Genomic DNA, 20,673 nt, shown 5'->3' with positions numbered 1-20,673 from the left:
ACAAATTATGAGCTCTAACTTTGGAATCAGAACAAAGTTTAGATAAAAAAAGTTTTCTTCTTTATTTATAGCTTTGGGTGTTGCCTCTGATCCATTTCTTCTGTTTTATTCTCTGGAAATTCATATTATTCATAGAATAAAATCTACACATGTAAAGTCCATATTTATAACTTGTCCTTCATTCTTTTAATCTGTCTCCTTTTCCTCTACAGTCTTTGCTTTCAAATTATTTTTGTACATCACTCATTCAATTTTCTTTACTGTCAAGACTTTACTTTCTGTACTCAATTTAGATCATTTTAATGCAGTGACTATATATTTTAAAATTTCCATAGTATCTTCATAATTTGGACTGTTTCTCCACATCACTATTTAACAGTTTTAAAGAAACAAACTGTTTTATGTGTTACTGAAAAACAAGGCAATTATTTTCTAAACTTTTCCTCTATTTCTTATAGTATTCCTAACAGTATCTTCAGGATACTTATAATGCTTCTTTTTTTTTTTTTTTTTTTTTTTTTTGCGTCACGCGGGCCTCTCACTGTTGTGGCCTCTCCCGCTGTGGAGCACAGGCTCAGCGGCCATGGCTCACGGGCCCAGCCGCTCCGCAGCATGTGGGATCTTCCCAGACTGGGGCATGAACCCGTGTCCCCTGCATCGGCAGGCAGACTCTCAACCACTGCACCACCAGGGAAGCCCATGATGCTTCTTTTATAATAACTGTTTTCCAAAGACTCTCAAATGGATTTTTTTTCTGCTCATCCATCCTGAAATGATTTAATATGGGAAAGGACAAGCATATTGCCCTCACTATCCTCTCAACATTCAAGAGAATAAATAGCAGAAACTCCTCTACACTCTGAAGCTAAAAGAACAAGCTGATATTTAAGCACTTTCCTATGAGACTCTAATACTCTAAATAAACTCTTACAACTAAATAATAAAAAGACAACCCAATTTAAAAATGGGAATATATGAATAGTCATTTCTCCAAAGAAGATATACAAATGGCCAAAAAGCACATGAAAAGATGCTCAAAATCATTAGCCATTAAGAAAATACAAATCAAAACCATAAAGAGATACAACTTTATGCTCACTAGGATGGCTATAACAAGTGTTGGCAAGGAAGAAAAACTGAAATCCTCAAACACTGCTGTTGGACCAGTAAAATAGTGCAACCACTTTGCAAAACAGTTTGGTAGTTCCTCAAGATGGTAAACACAGACTTATCACATGACCCAGCAAAAGATATATACCCAAGAAAATGAAAACATGTCCACACAAAAACTTATATACAAGTGTTCATAGCAGCATTACTCATAATAGCCAAAAAGTAGAAACTCAGATGTCCAATAATTGATGAATGTGCAAACAAAATGAGGTACATCCATACAATGTAATCTTAATCAGCAATAAAAAGGAATGAAATACTGATACATGCTACAACACGAATGAACCTTAAAAAACAATGTGCTAAGTGAAAGACCACAGATTGTGTGATTTCCATTTACATGAAGTGTCTAGAATAATAAAATCTAAAGAGACAGAAAGTAGATTAGAGATTGTCTAGGGCTGGAGGAAATGGAGTGATGGGCAGTGAAAGGAAAAAAAAATACATGATTTCTTTTTAAGGTGATAAAAATGTTCTCAAAGTGATTGTGGTAATGGCTGCACAACTCTGAATATACCAAAAACCATTTCATGGTACACTTTAAATGGTTCAACTGCATGCTATAGGAATTATATCAGAATAAAGCTGTTTAAAGATAAATAAGAGATAGGTGGCCGATAAGTAAAAACTTATTCACTCTCCTAATAATTTTAAAAGAAAAAGTCTTCCTTAAAAAGGCTTTTTTTTTTTTTTTTGCGTTACTCGGGCCTCTCACTGTTGTGGTCTCTCCCATTGCGGAGCACAGGCTCCAGACGCGCAGGCTCAGTGGCCATGGCTCACGGGCCTAGCCACTCCACGGCATGTGGGATCCTCCTGGACCAGGGCACGAACCTGTGTCCCCTGCATCGGCAGGCGGACTCTCAACCACTGCGCCACCAGGGAAGCCCTAAAAAGGCCTTTTTACTGGATTTATTGTTCCTTAACAACCATCACCAAGGTTAATCTAGCTCTCAACTAAAATAAGCTCTCTTGCCCACTTGCTTCTCTAGTGTGAATTTCTCTATTCAAAATATGGTACCAGAAAAAGTTTTATTTTTTTCCTACTGTTATAAATCTTAATGATAACAATAAATGAAGGCAGGAAGAAAGGGTAAGCTTGCTGTCGGGCACAAACTTGCTCCTGCCATCTGTTTCCCATATTAGAAACTTCTTCATCCTCTAATTCAGGGACGACGTAAAGTTTTACTGGAACACAGCCACATGCTGATTGTTTATGAACTGTCTATGGCTACTTTCATGCAACAAATGGTATGGCCTGCAAGCCTATAATATTCACTATCTTGCCCTTTAATGAAATGTTTGTAGACCAATGCTCTAATCACTAAGGGTTTCATGTCACATTACAGGTGACAGGATAGAACACCTGTCATTCATCAATATAATTTCTATATGTAATCACACTACATTATTATTATTGAAAATTTCTCTCATTATCTAGTTTACTTGATTCTAGAGTTATCATTGTATTTTAATACAAAGTTAGAAGGAGTTCATAGGTTCTGTTATTTCTCCAACATTTTACCCAGAAGGAAAATCCATTCATTTCCATTCAATAAATATTTACTGAAGATCACTATGTGCTAGGCATAGTGCTAGACACTAGAGATTCAACCATTAATTAGCTAGAAATAATTCTTGCCCTCGTGGAAGGGATGTGGGAACAGATGTATATGTATGACTGATTCACTTTGTTATAAAGCAGAAACTAATAATAAAAAAAAAAGCCAAAAAAAAATTCTTGCCCTAGTGGAGTTTATATTCATAAAAAAAGAGAAGTATAAAATTAAATAAAATAGATTGTAAGTGTTGAGAAAAATAAAAGGCTAAGGCTGAAAATAATAAGGACAGACATACTTTTTGATATTTAAGTCAGGAAAATCTCTCTAAAATGAGATCTAAAAGCTAAGTAAGAACTATGAAATCAAAGAATGAGTAGAAATGCTTTCCAGACAGAGGCCAGAAATAAGCTGGCATGTTCAAGGAACTGAAAGAAAATAAGTATGGCCAGACATAGAAAAAAAGGAGGGATTGGTAAAAGATTATATCAGAGAAGTAAGAAAGGGCTAGATCGTGCAGGGTTCTATAACATATGGTAAAAAATATAAACTTACTTTTAAGTGGAGAAGGCATTAAAGGACCTTGAGCAGGGACATGACATGATACAAATTACATTTTAAGATCACTATTCTTAACATACAGAGAATGGAATGGAAGGGGACATAGGAAGACTAGTTATGAGTCTGGTGCAGTATTCCAGGGAAAAGATAATAAAAATTGGTTGGTCTCAAAGTGGTAGCAGCAGCGACAGAAAGTAGACTGATTCAAAATAACTTGTTAATTAGACATGTATGGGTAAAAAGAGGGGGTAAGACAAAGAATGATCCCAGTGATTGATGCTTGAGAACTGGATAGCTAAATGATGTGATTTACTAGACAGGTGGGAAGTGGAAAATGATAACTCCATTTTGAACAAATAAATTTTGAAATATCTCTGATATTCCCAAGTGGAGATAATTATAAAATCTGGAACTCCAAGGAGAAGTCGAGGCTGGATATATAAATTTAAAAATAAGAAAAGAGAAAGAAATTTAAAATCAAACATATAAATTTCTGAATATCCATTTTTGTCCTAATAGTAGGAAAGGTTGTAATAGCTCTTTCTTCACTTCCCTATCTTTTAGGAGAAAAAAAAAGTACCATGTTCTAAATGGTAGCAGAAAAAGAAAACAAGGAACTAATAACACTAGCTGCTGTCAAAGAGGATAACTGGGTGGATAAATATGGGTGGGAGAGAAATTTTATTTTTACATCATATCCTTTTATATCTTTTTATACTTTTGTAGCATGTGAACATAGTAACTATTCAAAAAATTACACAAATTAAGGAGAACCTACCAGAGTCTAGACAGAGCATACAAGTGAAGAAACCAAGGCATTTATGCACCTAGATAAGTACTCTTTGTTTTCTTAAACCCTCCAGGAACATATAGATGAAAAGGTAAAAGCCTCAGCACCTACTTAAGTTACAAATAAAACTTCCCATTACTAGTCCAAATTAATCACGATTTCAAAAGATTTATGAACTAGAAATGACTTTGAGTTCAACAATCCAGTCCCTCTCACTTTAAGGTAAGAACATAATCAGAAATACATACTACTTACAATCAAGGATGCCAAATGTCATGCTATGATTTCAATATTTTAAACGCAAAATAATCTTCATCAACATCATTATCTACCCAATACCACATTTACTTTACTGACTAAATGTATCATGAAACTAAGCGCTCAAGTATCCTAGTTTGACCCTTCACCTACTATCCCCTCAGTTTTCTAAGTCCTCAACCTACTGCTTAAACTAATTTGTTACACAAAGGACACTAAAAACTTAAAATAACTTTCTCCGTTAACTTTTCAAAATATACATTTATTTATTTATTTACTTATTTATTTGTTTGTTTGTTTGCAGTACGCGGGCCTCTCACTGTTGTGGCCTCTCCCGCCGCGGAGCACAGGCTCCGGACGCGCAGGCTCAGCGGCCATGGCCCACGGGCCCAGCCGCTCCACGGCATGCGGGATCCTCCCTGTCCGGGGCATGAACCCATGTCCCCTGCATCAGCAGGCGGACTCTCAACCACTGCGTCACCAGGGAAGCCCCAAAATATACTTTTAAATCTGAAATTGGATGCCTTGGTTCTAACTTGGTAAACAAAACTGAACTCTGTTTTGTTAAATGAGTAAAAAACATTCCAGTAATATTAAGACCACTACAGTCTTAAAGTACGCAAATTATCAACCAAATGGCTGGCATTTACAGGGCATATATTATATACTATGTGCCCAGCACTACGCTGTATACTTTAGATATCTTATTTAATTTGCTCCCTAACTCTGTGAGACAAAGATTATTCCTATTTCACATGTCATAAGAAAAATACGTCTAAAAATGGTTAAGTAATTTCCTAAAATTACATATCCAGAAATTGTGGGAGTCATGACTCTAAAATCAGTATTCTTTTTACTATACCAACAGATTTCAAATTTTCTGGTTTCAAGACCCCATTATACTCTTAAGAATTACTGAAGATCCCAAAAATCTCTTATATGAATAAATCTATTGATATTTACACCACGTTAGAAATTAAAATTATTTTAAATTTTTCCTTATTAATTTTAAAATTACAGTAAAACCAGTACATGTTAATATAATTTTTTTATGAAAAAAAATTCAATTTTCCAAAACAAAACAAAAAGAATGACAAGAGTGGTACTATTTTAAATTCTTTAATTAAAAATAAAAACAAATTTAATTTAATGTCTGGCCTAATAGAAGACAGCTGGGTTTTTATAACTGGTTCTGCATTCAGTCAGGTGTAAATGCTGTTGTGAAGTATATGAAGAAAATCCAGATTCAGACGATATGCACTTGAAAAAAGAAGAGTATTTTAACAGCCTTTCCAAATAACTGGGGGTATTCTTTGATACTACACCAAAACTTAGTAAGTGGTTATTTCTTTAAGGTTTGTTGCCATGTGAGATCTCAAACCGTATCAATAAATTTTTTGTACTGTGGTACACTGAAATTCATTGGTTTCTCTTACACTTTGAATGGATCTTTTACTGATGCATGGTTTTGTAACATCAGGCATTGATCAGTCTAAAAAATACTGATTTACTGAGTTATGCAGATCTTCCAAATGTCAACACATTTCAGTATACAAAAATTTTTGAATCACATTTAGTAATATCACCAATCTGACCAGAACAGTCTTCAAATACTAGGAAGCTGTCAAGCTTACAGTGACAGAGACAAGTTTTCCAAATTCTAAATTTAATTTCAAAGCTTGAATTTTTTAATTGGCAACAAATACTGTCAATTGTTTTCCTTGAGGTCACAGGTTCACTTCATCCAATTTCCAGAAAATGTATGCCAAATATCCAAATTGTGATAACCATAGTTTGTGTGTAAGCTGTTCTTTCAAATAAAAATGGTGTTCCATGACAAAAGCAGCTAGTTTGGCTTACAACTCAACTGCACAAATGTTCTCCCTTTTTTTCTCTTCAGTATGTAGCAGAAAAGCATTATGCATAATTCGTATTATGTCACAAAGAATATAAAAAGTATGTACTCAAGATTAAAACTTTAAAAATTAACAATTTCTACACCTTCATCAAAGACATTGTGAAATTGGCTTTTTTTTTTTCCTACTTCAAGTACACGGCAGTGAATAATACAATGACTACTAGCAGTTTGGTGCCTTGATTCATGCTAATGTTCCAACAATTTTACCCACCACTGCTTTTGTACCATCAGTGAAAATGTCAGCGCTGTGAAAAAGGCAAACAATGACTTTGGGTTATTACAAAAATAGTTTTGACTTCATGTGCCCCCTAATGAGGGAGCAAAGCAGGAAATTACAAGTCCTAGAACCAACACAGCTCCAGCTTCCACAGACATCTTCAAGTCTCATCCAAGCAAGCAATAAAAAGGGAGAATTTTTGTGCTTTCTCTCGTAAATGGTACTATAGTACTAAAACTCACATACACACATATTACTTTCAATCTATCATCGACTCCTAACCAGCTCTACCTTCTCATTATTTCCAGTTACCCCCACTTATTATAATAGCATGTTAAATTGACCCATGCCCCCCCAACTGGTTTCTTTTCTGCCTCATATAGTAGCCAGAAAGAGCCTTTTAAAATCAGATCATGTTACCTGGCTACTCAAAACCCTCAAATAGCTTCCTATGTTACGCAAAGTAAAAGCCAAAATCCTTAACAATGGCCTACAAAAGTTCTACATGTTTACACCCCGGTCTCAAAAATCTCCCATATCCCACCACACTCTGCCTTGTTCCAGCCACACTATTCTTTGAACATGGTACTTTTGTGTTTGCAATTCTCTGCCTAAAACTCTTTTCTGCCATATTCTCTTTACCATATTTTTACTAGTTCGTTTATTATTTATCTTCCCCCATTAGAATGTAAGCTCCCTGACAGCAGGGATGACTTCGTTCATTTTGTTCACTGCTGTAACCCCAGCACCTAAAACACTGTTTATCACATATCAGGAGTTCAGTATATATCTGTTAAGTGAAGGAATGAATGAACAAAAAAAGGGGGAAAAAAACTATGAAGAACCGTTAGAATAGTGTTAAAATCTGTTTTTACTCTCCAAAAAGCATTTTACCTCAGGACAATGCAGGTCTCCACATGATTCTCTATGAAAGCCAACCAATATCCAAGAAGATATGCAACACAGCACAGGTGGCTTTACAGAAGTCAGCGTAGTGCTGATTAAGAGAGGATAAATTAACACACCTGACATATATCTACAGCCAAGAATCCAAATGCACTGAACCGAGTTACACCAGTAGTAGATGAAAGATGACTGACAGGAGAGTCAAATAAACCTTTTAGCAAACTGATAAGCAGTATAAATTCAAGAATCAGATAAAACCTCAATTGAATGAAGTCCTAACTAAACCTCAAAAACTAGAATGTCCTCTGCTGAAAGGTACGTCACAGCAAAAGTAGAGCAAGATATTGATATTAATGGATATTACTATGATATGAGCCTTCATCATTAAAATATTTTCAAGTGTGGTCTCCCATTTAATACTATAATGCCCCAAGAGATAGATATTATTATATCATCTTATTTCAGCAGTTAAATAAATAGTATAATTACATAAAAACCAGTTTGTAGAGAAGCATGGTCTCAAACTCAGATCTGACTCCATATATAGAAAAAGCCTTCTAGTTTTACAGATGATCTTTGGGATATCAACAAGACTAACAGGCTTAAGAACAGATGAAATGCAACCACACAGTTAAACCTCACATATCCTGATAACTAACACCATTCATAATCTTTAAACAGTTAGAAAAGAGACCTTTTCCCTTTTTCCTACCCTGATTTGACATGCTTCTGTCTTGCTCTAAAACTGATCTTCTACCACTCCCCAGTGAAATAAATGGTATACGAACAGGAATATACTGTTTGTCTTTCCAGCCCCTATCCAATTTTTGAGAATCTACATTCATTTTCTAGAACACAAAGCACCCTGACAATGACCTCGTACTCTTCATTTAGATTTCTATGACTTATGAATGCCATTAACTTGGGACAGACATATTCAGTTCTCCAATAAGTCCTCCAGAATTCTCCTGCCTCATTGCCGATGCCCAGGACACAATATCATCAGTAATTGCTCACTTCTGCTTCCTTTTTTGCCAAAGTTTGAAGGTCAGACTTCCTACTTCTACTGTGGTTCAATGAAGGCAGCTCTCCAGAGGTAGCTCTGCAGATGTGTTCATATCACAATTTCAAGTAGCAGTTCATGTTCTATAGTGCTAATGATGATGGCATCAGGAAACAGTCATTTAACACCAGGAGAGTCCTATTCTGTTGGAGATGAACATGCAGGAAAAGGTGAAAGGAAGAAGGTTCTATTCATACAGTCATGAAGATCAACTGAATCAACCCCACAGGATCAGTGGAGTGACAGATTTCACAGCCAAACCACCCTCATACCCAGTGACAGTGCATAAAACTTTAATGGATTATCTTGGGCCTCCAGAAACCACTTTTTTTCCTAAGGGAAAATGAGGTATGCCTTCCAAAAACAAAATTCAGAAAAGACTACAAAACACGAGGAGGACAGATACAAAACTACTAGTGTTCTTTTAAAGATGTGCCCCTTGACTAAAATTGTTCACCTGAGACTTCAAGATTTTTTTTTTCCATGCAAAGTTTACCCTTATAGTCACCTTTTCTCAGACATATTGTGCTTTATTCTCTTGTATCACCCATCAGGAATGTTAGGGACAAAAACGAAGCAGAGAAAATGATATCAAAAGAAAGATCAATTCATATAGAATAAGCCAAAATAAACATATTGTATGGGCACCAAAAAGATTTCCTATCGTCTCCATTCTCAAATGTACATTTTTAAATTTTCTGAACGTAAGATGTTTTAAAATCTCTGTCTGAAGAAATCTGTCAGCCACCAGACACAAGTTAACCGTTTCTTTATCACTTCATTGAGTTACCTGCATTGGCAGGAATATTCTCAAACTGACTTTTATTTTAAATTTGAAATCTCTAATCACTATGTAAAATAGCTTCAAGAAGATTACACTACAATTCAGTAAAAATGAAAATTAACTGTGTATAGAGAAGATGGCTTGTCACATGCCAGACGATGTAATTAAAGGCAGTAGAAACTGCCAAACCTCTCAGAATAGATCAGAAATTTTTCACATCTAGGAAAGGCTGGTTTGAACAATTCATACATCAAGGACTTTTGTCACTCTGTCCCCTAAAAGCTTCTGACTAATGTCCAAGATAAGGTGCTTAACTTCCAAAGATATTTGACTCAATTAAGGGAAAAAACAAAATTACAAGTTTAACAAATAGGATGCAGTCAAAATCAAGAAAGTCTTCTATAAACTTCATAAGCATTCTCAGTTCTAAAGGGGAAGAAGTAAATATCATTAGCATCAACTATAAAAAATAGCATGTTACCATGATGCTTTGTTTAACTACCAATGGCAAAAAAGGATTCAGAAAAATCTTCACACTCAATGTGAAAAAAAGCCTAGACTTAAACTTTAATCCTATACTAAAAAAAAAAGGGCATATGACTAAAGATATACTAATGATATAAAGTTTAAGTAATTTTTGTACACTTAATGTATCTTTTTCCCCACCCGAGAAGAGCTGTTATTAAATATACCATGTGACAAAATCATTGGCATATTTGAACACAGTATATATATGATATTAGGGCTGTTACTGTATTTAACTTATATTTCAAGAGATATGTTTGGATCCAAATATAATATTCCTTAATATAATTGATGGCTTAGAAAAAGCAATTCAAACTCAACATTTTTCCATAAAAGAAAAAGCTCTATCCTTGCTCCTACTCAATTTGACAATAATTTGTAAATACACATACATACTCACACACCAAAAACAGTTTTTCAATTCAGAGATCACTGCAAACTGAAAGAGCTAATGAACAGTGAGCTAAATAGTGACCAAATTCGGATTCAATAAGCTTTCCAGGTAGGTAGGATAAAGGATCAAGATTAACAAGATAAAAATTAATAAATGTAAAGTCTTGTTTTGAGGTTAAAAAAAAAAATAAGGACGAGAAAGGACAGAATGGAAAGACAGCCACTTACTTGAGAATAAACAGTATTTAAAAATCCAAATACTCTTGTACTATATTATTTAATGTATGCTCTTTACTAATATACATTACTAAATGTGTATTGCTTAGAGCAATAAATATAGTCTCTTTGTCTTTGCTGATGAGGCTACTATAGCTTCAACACTAAGGCTAGTTCTGGGCACCATCCTCAAAGGAAAGAACTAACAACCAGAGTTTCACTAAAAGAAGATGACTAAGATTTTCATTTACTTTTTTAATACACTTCTATAGCATTTACTGTGTTTCAGGGACCATTCTTAGCACTTTATAAACCATGTCATATGAAGAATGGATAAGGAAGTTAGGAATGTTTAACCTGAAGATAAGGAGAACATGATAGCTCTTGCTTGTCAAATAAGGGCTATCATGTGGACAAAGTAGCCTATTTATCCGTGCCATTACATAAAAAGAAACATAACAACAGTGAGAGATTTGGGCTCTACAGAAAATCTCTGTGAGCTGTTCAGTGGCATTCTCTCCCTACAAGTACTAAATGAGAAATATATATTAAAGAACTTTGCCATAAATTGCCACATACACATTATTAAAATTGACTTCTTTGCAAAATAGTGCATCCTGATCAACAGAAATATTTACAAACAGGCTGATCATGTGCTTTGAAGTTCCTGCTGTTAGTTCAGTTCCCAGCTTTGGAGCTTATTTACTAAGTATGCAACTTTGGCAAAGTTTCCTTGCCTCTCCAGGCTTCACTTTCCTCACCTTTAAAACAAGGATAAAGCTACCCTTTATAGCAGGGTTATTGTGAGAATTAAATGTAATAATGTATGTAAACACTTAGCATAGTGCTGATGTATTTAATAAGCTGTATCTGTGATGATGATTATCATCATCATTACATTCTGGAAGGAACATCTAGTGAATATAAAACTAACTATGTCATATGATGGGATATAATTGTATGCCTCTGCTATGCACCTGTATGAGTGTATGATTCTGCTATGTACTCATCATGCTATAACAATCCAAATATAACAAAGAGCTTGTTTTTGTTGGTTGACTCAAAATGCATTTATCTTTTGTAATTTGAAAGGAAAAATAATCTAAAAAGATTAAAGTATCCAGGTTAGTAAAATTTCGTAAGTAATGTAATATAGCAGGGAAATTATGCAGCTACAGGGGAAAAGGAGATTAAAGAAGTAGCACATTAAATAGAAGCTACTCTTCCTTAGGAGTCTTCACTGCAGGAGATGAGAATGTAAATTGCAGGCAAAACAATTACACTTTCCACAGGTATGTGAACCATTGGTTACATTCATCAAAAATATCAACAATGTAACAGAATGTAAACTGGTGCAGCCTTTAAGAACAGTATGGAGGTTCCTTAAAAAACTAAAGATAGAGTTCCCATATGATCCATCAATCCCACTCCTGGGCATATATCTAGAAAAGATGAAAACTCTAATTCAAAAAGATACATGCACACCAATGTTCATAGCAGCACAATTTACAATAACCAAGACATGGAAGTAATTTAAATGTCCATGGATAGATGAATGGATAAAGAAGATGTGGTATATATAGGCAATGGAATACTACTCAGCCATAAAAAAGAATGAAATAATTGCCATTTGCAGCAATATGGATTGACCTAGATTATCAGACTAAGTAAATCAGAGAAAGACAAATATCTTATGATATCACTTATATGTGAAATCTAAAAAAATGATACAAATGAACTTATTTACAAAACAGAAATAGACTCACAGACATAAAAAACAAATTTATGATTACCAAAGGGGAAAGGGGGAGTAATAAATTGGGAATTAGGGATTAACAGATACACACTACTATATATAAAATAGATAAACAACAAGGACCTACTGTATAGCACAGGGAACTATACTCAATATCTTGTAACAACCTATAATGGAAAAGAATCTGAAAAAATTTAAAATACATATATATAAAAAACTGAATCGCTTTGCTGTACACCTGAAACATTGTAAGTCAACTATACGTCAATAAAAAAAAATAAAATCAACAATGTAAGGGCAGCTAAGTACAATGCAAGCATTTAGTATATCAAGACGACTTATAAAGAGAATTTCAGTGGGCTAAGGAAGAGTTCAAGGGTATTCAGGATTCGAATTACTTTGAACACAATTTGTACTTTAACAAACCAACTCGTAAATGCTAGATGACAGATATTTAAGCCCAATAATCCTGCAATTCAGTACCTTCTGTGATCAGTCAAGAAAATCAGTTCTAACATACTATACTAACATACTGTGTCAGTCATAGTCACCTCTTTCGTCTTTCAAAGGGAATCAACTCTCAAAAACAAAGTTTTATCTGTTTTCAGGTACATTTCAATGTAATGGAACTCTATATTTTAAAGGCAATGGCCATAAGATAAACTCTATATAAATAGCTACTATGAAGACCAAATCTGAAAAATGTCCTAATAACTAAACAACCTGAAGCTACAACAGATCTCCCACTAAAAACTGTTTCCCAAAGGGTTAGAATATAATTACCATCAACGAACAATATTATGTCGTTGCAACAATAGTAAAGTAATTAAATAAATTAAATGTAGGAATGAAAAACTGGGTGCAGCTTTTAGGAACACTCTGGGGGATTTGATTTTTGATAAATGAGAGGTAGTAATTCTTACAATATTGGAAATTCAGAATACAAATGCAGTTGTTAGAGAATTATACAACCAACAGAAATCTTACTTTTTTTTTTTAATGGCGATTTTTGCCCTAATTGTACATAAGAAGCCTAGAGTCCAACAGAATTAAGGGAGGTTATTCCACAGGCAAGTATTTCATTAATGTGTTACACTATTTTGAGCAGAGTTGAGTGTGTTCTAACTGAATGTATACAATACTCACGTTCAGTTAAAAGCCGAGCTATTAAAAATATTTGCCAACTACCCAGTTTAAAATGGCCTATCAAATGTTGAAAATATCAGTGCTGACAATAGTTTTCATAATTTACTGTGGCTTAAATGTCAACTCAGTCACATTATGTTTTTAGAAGAAACAGAAAAAAATTCAGCTATTAAAGCAAAAAGTAGAAATACAGTCCTTGAATAACAAATGACACTATATGTTGTCATGGAGGATATGATGAGGTTACTATGAAAAATCATAGTACTATTTTTAGTCACAGATCATCAAGATAAAACATTACTATTAGCAATTATCTATCTAAAACAAGCAAAAAACTCTAAGCTCTACTTCAGCAAAATCTTAGCCACTCAGAAGTCACTTTACATGCTCTAGGTATCAAATGCCAACAAATTTGTACTGTGGCTTTCAGAAATCAAAGCATTTGCAAAGTGTAAACACTTTGTACCAAACTAAGCTTCCTAAAAGTAGAAGAAAAAAGAAAGAAGAAAAACAGACAACCTGATCGCACATAGAAATCACAACCAGTTGCAGTCAGGTTGGGATTTGTACCTGGGCAATGAAGGGAGGTGGGCAATTTATATGTTCAAAATTCAAGATCCCAAGGGGGTAGGGGGGTTGAAGAAGAAAAGATACAGTTTAATAAACAATGGATGATGACCAGGTTGGATGAGAGGCAATCTAAAATTTCTTATGGTCAAGAATCAACACACTGAAGCCCTGTCTCAAACATAAACAAAACAGCTTCTAAGAGTTTGAAGTAGCCAAGGAAGAAACATTCCTTCGCACCCACAAGAACCAATCCCGAAACCACTGGCATGCTATTACAAGATTTACGGGCATTTGGCTTAGAATGGTGGGCAAAAGAGAGGAAAGAAGGGTCTGTTAGGATTTCAGAGGCCTGGGGAGGCACAACCTAGGCTCTGGGAAGGAGAGGTGGACAGGGGCGAGCACTCCTCACCGTGATTATCTTTCTGCCCGATATTGTGCGTGCGGATGAGAGAGGACAGTCTCCTCACATCCCCCTTGAAGACGCACTCGTGCACCGGGTAGTGTGCGGGGAAACTGCCTCCACCTGCGACGACAGCAACGGGGTTGGTGCCTGCTAAAAGAGCCGGGGACTGGGAGGTGGTAGTCACGGAGGAATTGTGCAGCGGCAGGGCCGGGGCGCCGGGGGGATTGGAGGAGGCCGGAGCTGTCTTCAGCTGTAGCCGGTGGTGATGGTTACTGAAGATCTTATGACAGGCTCTACCGCCCTTGCTGCTGCTGCCTGTGCCAATCCTGCCTCCGGTAAAGGTGCCGCCGAGGGCAGCCGCCGCTTCCTCATCCCCGGGCTCCAGCAGGTCCCCCTCTTCTTTGCTGGGCTTGTGGTCCCTCCGCAATGAGCGGATCTTCTCCCCGGTCATCGCCGCCAGGGGCAGAGAGGGGATCCAGGAGGTTCACCCCTGGCGACGAAGCTTGCGCTGCGGCCGCACAAGGCGATTAGAGCGGTGGCCAGGATACCCCAGCGCAGCATGAACTCCCAGAGCGCCCCCGAGCCCGGGACAAACGCATCTCCCGGAGGAAGAAGAGCCGGCTCTCGCCTAGGCACGAAGGGACGCGCGCTCGCTGGGGGGAGCTAGAGTTCAGGTGTCCAAGACACCAGAATCCCAGTCTCCACCGCCGCAGCCGCCGCCACTGCCTCACACCGAAAAACAGGCGACGGCCATCTTCCCCTGGCTTCTCTCGCGAGAACTCCCCTGGGAGGGAGGAGGGAGGAAACACCGCGATAAGTGAGCTGCCTGCTCCCTCCCTTGCAGGTTCTGTTCCCAGGGTTGTAGAATGCCGGCGCTTCCGAGGCAATGGGTTCCCGCCCCAAGCTGGAGTCTCTGAACTAAAAGACCGGGATCCAGCGTCCTGATGGCCGCGCTTCTTGTGGGCCGTCTGAAACCTTAGCCTGCGTTTGAGATATTCGATGCACGTTATAAACAATGACAAACCCTGCGACCTCTGGGCCTCCCTCAGGAGTGTTGACTGACGCCAAGGCACACAGGATATGATGTCACTGAAATGCACAGGACACTCATTCAATAAACTTTCGCTAAGCACCTACTTCGTGCCGTACACTCTGCTAGTAGATTTATAAAACACCACTCCTGGCTCCAAGGTGATCGTTAGAGAAGGAAAGATAGTCAAGCAATTGACTACAAAATGTAACTGCGAATGAAGTGGATGCGGAGTGCTGGGTTGCACGAAAAAACAAAGCAGTGGGGTGGCGGGGGGAGAGGGAAATTTTAGTGTTGGAGTGTCAGAAAAGTCACCACAGAAGTTTAGGGACTGACCCTGGACAACAGGCTATTCAGCAGACTGGGAGAGGGGAGGTCACTCAAATTTGTCGGATGAATGAATTTCGGGCAGGCGTCAGAGTTAAAGCATGGGGAGTGGACCCTGAAGGATAGCAAACAATAATTGTGTAACCGGAATATCGCTGGACTAGTTCATGGCCAGCCTCGACCTAGCGTCAAATTCTGAAGAACATAAATCTGACCTTGACAAAATAACTAATGCTGTTGGGAACTGGAGGGCAGAGGAGTTAGCAATGTCCGAAAGATATTAACCTGTTTATCTCTCCTAAGTCCCATTTACTCTGACAGCTGCTTCTCTCAAAACTCTTCTTTCTTAAACCAACTTTATCACTACCTCCATAACACCACCCCTGCAAATAAAAACTCCTGTGGGAACTGTCCTCTCTTCATCCTTCCCTGCTACTCAGGTTTCACCTCCCATTGTCTTTCAAATCTATTCAAATTAGTGTCATTGTTCCCTTCTTCCTTTTCTTTCTTGTGTGTGTGTGTCGGGGCGGGGGCGGGGGGAGGCCAGGGGCTGGGGGTGGGGCGGTGTTCCAATTCTGTTCAAGCACTGCATGGGCAATCTGCACCTCAAAGGGCCCTCCTACTCAGAAAGCAAGAGGGACTGGACACCTATGTACAAAAACATTTTCTTCTTCCACAATAGCCTCTGAAACAGGTGGTAGGCTCAGCACTTTATATGCTATTTCCTTGTGGTAAGTATTATTTTCAATCTTCATTTGACAGTTGGAAAAACTTCCCAACGCATCAAAGGTGGAATGTAGCACAGTCAAGTCTAACTTCAGGGCTAGAGAAATAGGAAGGGGCCAGATCGTGTAGGATTTTGTATGTTATCTCAAAAGTTTAGACATTATCCTACAAGAAATGGATAGGCTTTTAGGGATGTTAAACAGGAGAATAGTAAACACACACACACACAAACAGGGGAATAGCATGATGCGATTTGCCTTTTAGAAAAGGCACCCAGTCACCCATACCTTAGAAAAGTATGTATCCAGAATAGATTACAAGGGGGCTACTATAGAGACAAGGAAACTGAGAGACTCCTGCATAAATCAAATAAAAATGTGTGTAAAAATATTCATGTAAAAGTCTGGTAGAATATACATCACACAGGGGGAACAGTAGTTCACTCTGGAAGATAAGATTGCTAAATCACATATTTCCTGCATTGTTTGAATTTCTTTTTACAAAGAGAAAGTATTCCTTTTTATTAATCAGAAAAAATAATAAATTAATTTTCAGAAGAAGTATGCGATTCAGGAGGTGAGATATTATGAGAGTATAAACCAAGTTAGTAAGAGTTAGGCTGGAGAAGGTTTAAGAGTTTAGAAAAAACTGAGTTCAGTTTTGGCATATTGAATTGAATGTTTGTGTTGCTCACCCATAAGGAGTTAGGTGGCAAATATTTTGGTATTTGGAAATGAACCTTAGGAAACAGAAATCTGGGTTAAGATTCAGAAGTTATCATTATACAGTAATTGATGCCACAGAAGTCATTGAGTTCCCCAAGGAAGATTGTGTAGAGTGAGAAATTAAGGTCCAGTCTAGAACAAAACCTTGAAAACACCAATATATAAAAGATGTGTACAGGAAGAGTGGCCAGAATCCTATTAATAAAAAATAAAAAAAAAACTTATACCAAATTGTCTACCATTATATCTGTGTTACCACTGGATTTAGAATTTAAAAGTACCTTATTAGTGGCTGCCACCCATGCACAGATGTGGAAACTCCTAAGGGTCCCCTCAGTAAAATTAAACACTACAAACATCAAAAATAATATTCAGCCCTTACTTTTAGGAACTCCACAGTATAATAGGGAAAAATGATATAGAAATATAAGTTTATAGTACATTGTGGAAAATACAGAATTGAAATTATATGAGAGCCTGATACACTACAGAAGAGGAGGTTATTAATTCTATCTGGAGGAAATGAAAGTTGGGTGATCAGAAAATCTTTCTGGAGGAGGTAATGTCCAAACTGGGTTTTAAAGAATGTATAGGAGTTGGCCAATTGGGCAAGGGGAAAAAGATATTATAGGTAAGAATAAAAATTACAATAATAATAATAGCTATAATTTATTGAGAGCTTACCACGTGTTAGGCATTGTTCCAAGCAAGTTTCAATAACTATTTGATTTAATCCCCACAACAATTCTATGAGGTACTTTCTGTCCCTATTTTACAGATGAGGCAACTGAGGCACAGGAAGTGATCATCCAAATGATGAATAGAGATAAGAAGAATAGTATGTATAAATATAGCATGATATTTGAGAATTATCAGAGCATGGTATGTGGCAGGAAAAGTGGTCGTAAATGAGACTAGAAAGGAAAACTGGGACTTGATTACAGGAGCAACTGTATGAAACTTGGACTATATATGCTAGGCAGTAGAGAGTTTGCAAAGGATTCCAAACACATTAAAGACAGAATCACATTTAATAATATAATGTACAACCAACCAATACCCCAAGGATATGAGATTTTGCCAATCTTTCCAGCTTAACCTCCTCGCATAATGCCAGATTCATTCTTCACTCTTCTGCTTTTTTTTTTTTTCTTTTTCTTTTTTTTGCCGTACGCGGGCCTCTCACTGTTGTGGCCTCTCCCGTTGCGGAGCACAGGCTCCGGACGCGCAGGCTCAGTGGCCATGGCTCATGGGCCCAGCCGCTCCGCGGCATGTGGGATCCTCCCGGACCGGGGCACGAACCCGTGTCCCCTGCATCAGCAGGCAGACTCTCAACCACTGCGCCACCAGGGAAGCCCCATTCTTCACTCTAACCAAAGCAATCTGCTGACAGTCCCTTATCCGCTCTCATGCCACCATGCCTTTGTACATGCGATTCCATACATCCTAAATTCATTTCTATTTCACTTACCTAGATACCTCATTCAATCTATCAAGAATTAGTTCAAATTTTATCTCTTCTTCACACAGGGTTTTTTGTTTTTTTTTTAACTTGGCATAGAATTCAGGAGTCCAGGAAATTACATTGAATGAAACCACTAAATAAAATTTAGCACATCCTTCTATTATGAATGTAGACCACAAACCACAATAATATTAGAGGTACCTGTGCCTCTACAACCAAAAGAAACCACAGATATTTTCATATCACATTACAGTTGCTGCAGATAACTCAAAATATCATTTAAATTCATCACTACCTCAAAATTATGTTAATAATTATGCTCACTGATAAATCTTGTTCTTCTATGAGTTAATAAAGAAGCACATATACTGCTATATCACAAATTTGTTTTTTCAAGTATTTTGATAGCTATTTCAATACTCTAAATTTCCTTCATAATCCAAAGTATTTTACACACTTAAAAACATTGTTCTGAAAATGGGTTCCTAGACTTCACCATACTGCCAAAGAGGTCCATGGCACAAAAACAGAAGTTAGTAACCCCTTCTTAGGAGTCTCTAATGACACCTGCCCTTCCCTCTCCTTGTCTCCTCTCCAACACACCACCATTCTGAATATGTGTCCGTTCTTTGCCTTCTTCTGATTTCCCTTTCTTTCCTAAATCTTTCTGATTTGCCTTTTCTGATTTTAACTTTTGCTTGCCTCTTTGATATTCTTGTCCACCTCTTCAACTAGTTCTTTGAGATTTCTCAGTACTGAAACTATGTTTATCCCTGTTGTACGCACAGTGCCTTACAGAGTGAAATAGTGAATGCTTAATATGAATAATAAACAGTTGTTGAATCGATCACCCATAACATAAAACCCCAAAGTATCTAAAATGTACCAAGAGAACTGTAAACTAAGTGATGAGATGTTAAGTAAACTTACTAAATAATCCCAATCTCACTATACTTTAGCTGACTACTAGTTACTAGAGTAAATATATATCACTTTGGATTTTTTTTTAACAAATAACAGTAAATTCAACTGAAACGGTCTTAAATTAAAGGGATTTATTGACTTACATACAGAACGGTACAGAGATACGTCTTCAAGAGGGGCCCCTCCAAACTGCATGTCAGGTTCTCTGTGACTCAGAGCACCTTCTCCCTGTTCGGAGCATTCTCTGAAGGCCAGCTTCTCTCAAGGACACAAGATGGCTGCCAGCAGTAACAGTGGCCTGGAGCTTCTTCCTTCAGGTCCAGAAGGAGGGCCCAAGACCCCACAAGTCTGCTGCTCGACATTCATAAGATGATCCTGTCCAATCTCCACATCTGGGAGAGTGTTGATTAGCTCAGACCTGGGCTACCTGAACCAATCCCTGTGGCGGAAGAGATTACCCTTATCAGGTTTGCCCAATCACAACTCATCTCTGAGCAGGGTGGGGTGAGGCCAAGCACTCCAAACTGCAAAACTATTTCATAATGAGAATGAGGTGGGAAAGACGATGGGGATACAAACCCAAGAACAGCCATGAAAAGAACTACATCCAATGACTTAAAGTGGGATTTTCCTTGTGGGTGGTGGTGGGGGAAGAACTGGCCTGTTATCACAGTGTCAAGACTAAATATGAAATATGTTGGTTATCAATTATATCAATAAGTAATGAGTAAATAACTTCACCATCAAACAACATATTTACGTTTTATTCAAATGTTACAGAGATAGAATTCAATCCAACAACTCAACTATATAACTCAACTTTTCAGTATACTATATTTACTCTGGTCTTACAGACTAGCACTTCTTAATTTCCCTCTGAGTATGGCTAAGAATCCAAATAATGATCAATTTGCCTTCAATAGCAGGAAGAAATACTTTCTGATAAGTGGAGTCCCAACTTTTTCTAATGAAAATTTTGTTTGATGCCTTACTGTTCACTATCACCCAACAATAACTGGAGGATTAAGCGTGGTTCTAAGAATGAATATTTCTGAATTTAAGGGGAAATGTATGTACCTGTATTAGCTTTAGACAAACACCTAATCCCCATCCTGGTGTCTTTATTTAATAAAAGCAGTAGTATCACAATATGAAATATGGAATGTACTGTATAAAATAATAAAATCCCACTGTTATAATTTATAAATGCTTCAACAGACCTACAGTTAAGATTGGTAGTT

The 20,673-nt window shown here is 37.2% G+C and overlaps 1 protein-coding gene across 1 annotated transcript in view; it reads right to left on the bottom strand.

Moving 5' to 3' along the window:
* Positions 1-15,175, bottom strand: part of ANKRD13C (ankyrin repeat domain 13C) — an 80,897-nt gene extending 65,722 nt beyond the window's left edge. Inside the window, exon 1 of the mRNA XM_081214314.1 lies at positions 14,242-15,175. Coding sequence (XP_081070440.1) covers positions 14,242-14,686 — 445 coding nt within the window. The 5' untranslated portion in view covers positions 14,687-15,175. The remainder of the gene's footprint in view (positions 1-14,241) is intronic.
* Between the last annotated feature and the right edge of the window lie 5,498 nt (positions 15,176-20,673).

This window comes from Mesoplodon bidens, assembly GCF_964165515.1.
Source record: "Mesoplodon bidens genome assembly, chromosome: 2".
NCBI lineage: Eukaryota > Metazoa > Chordata > Mammalia > Artiodactyla > Ziphiidae > Mesoplodon > Mesoplodon bidens.
The sequence above is the reverse complement of the archived record's forward strand: the minus strand, read 5'-3'. Positions and strand labels throughout refer to the sequence as shown.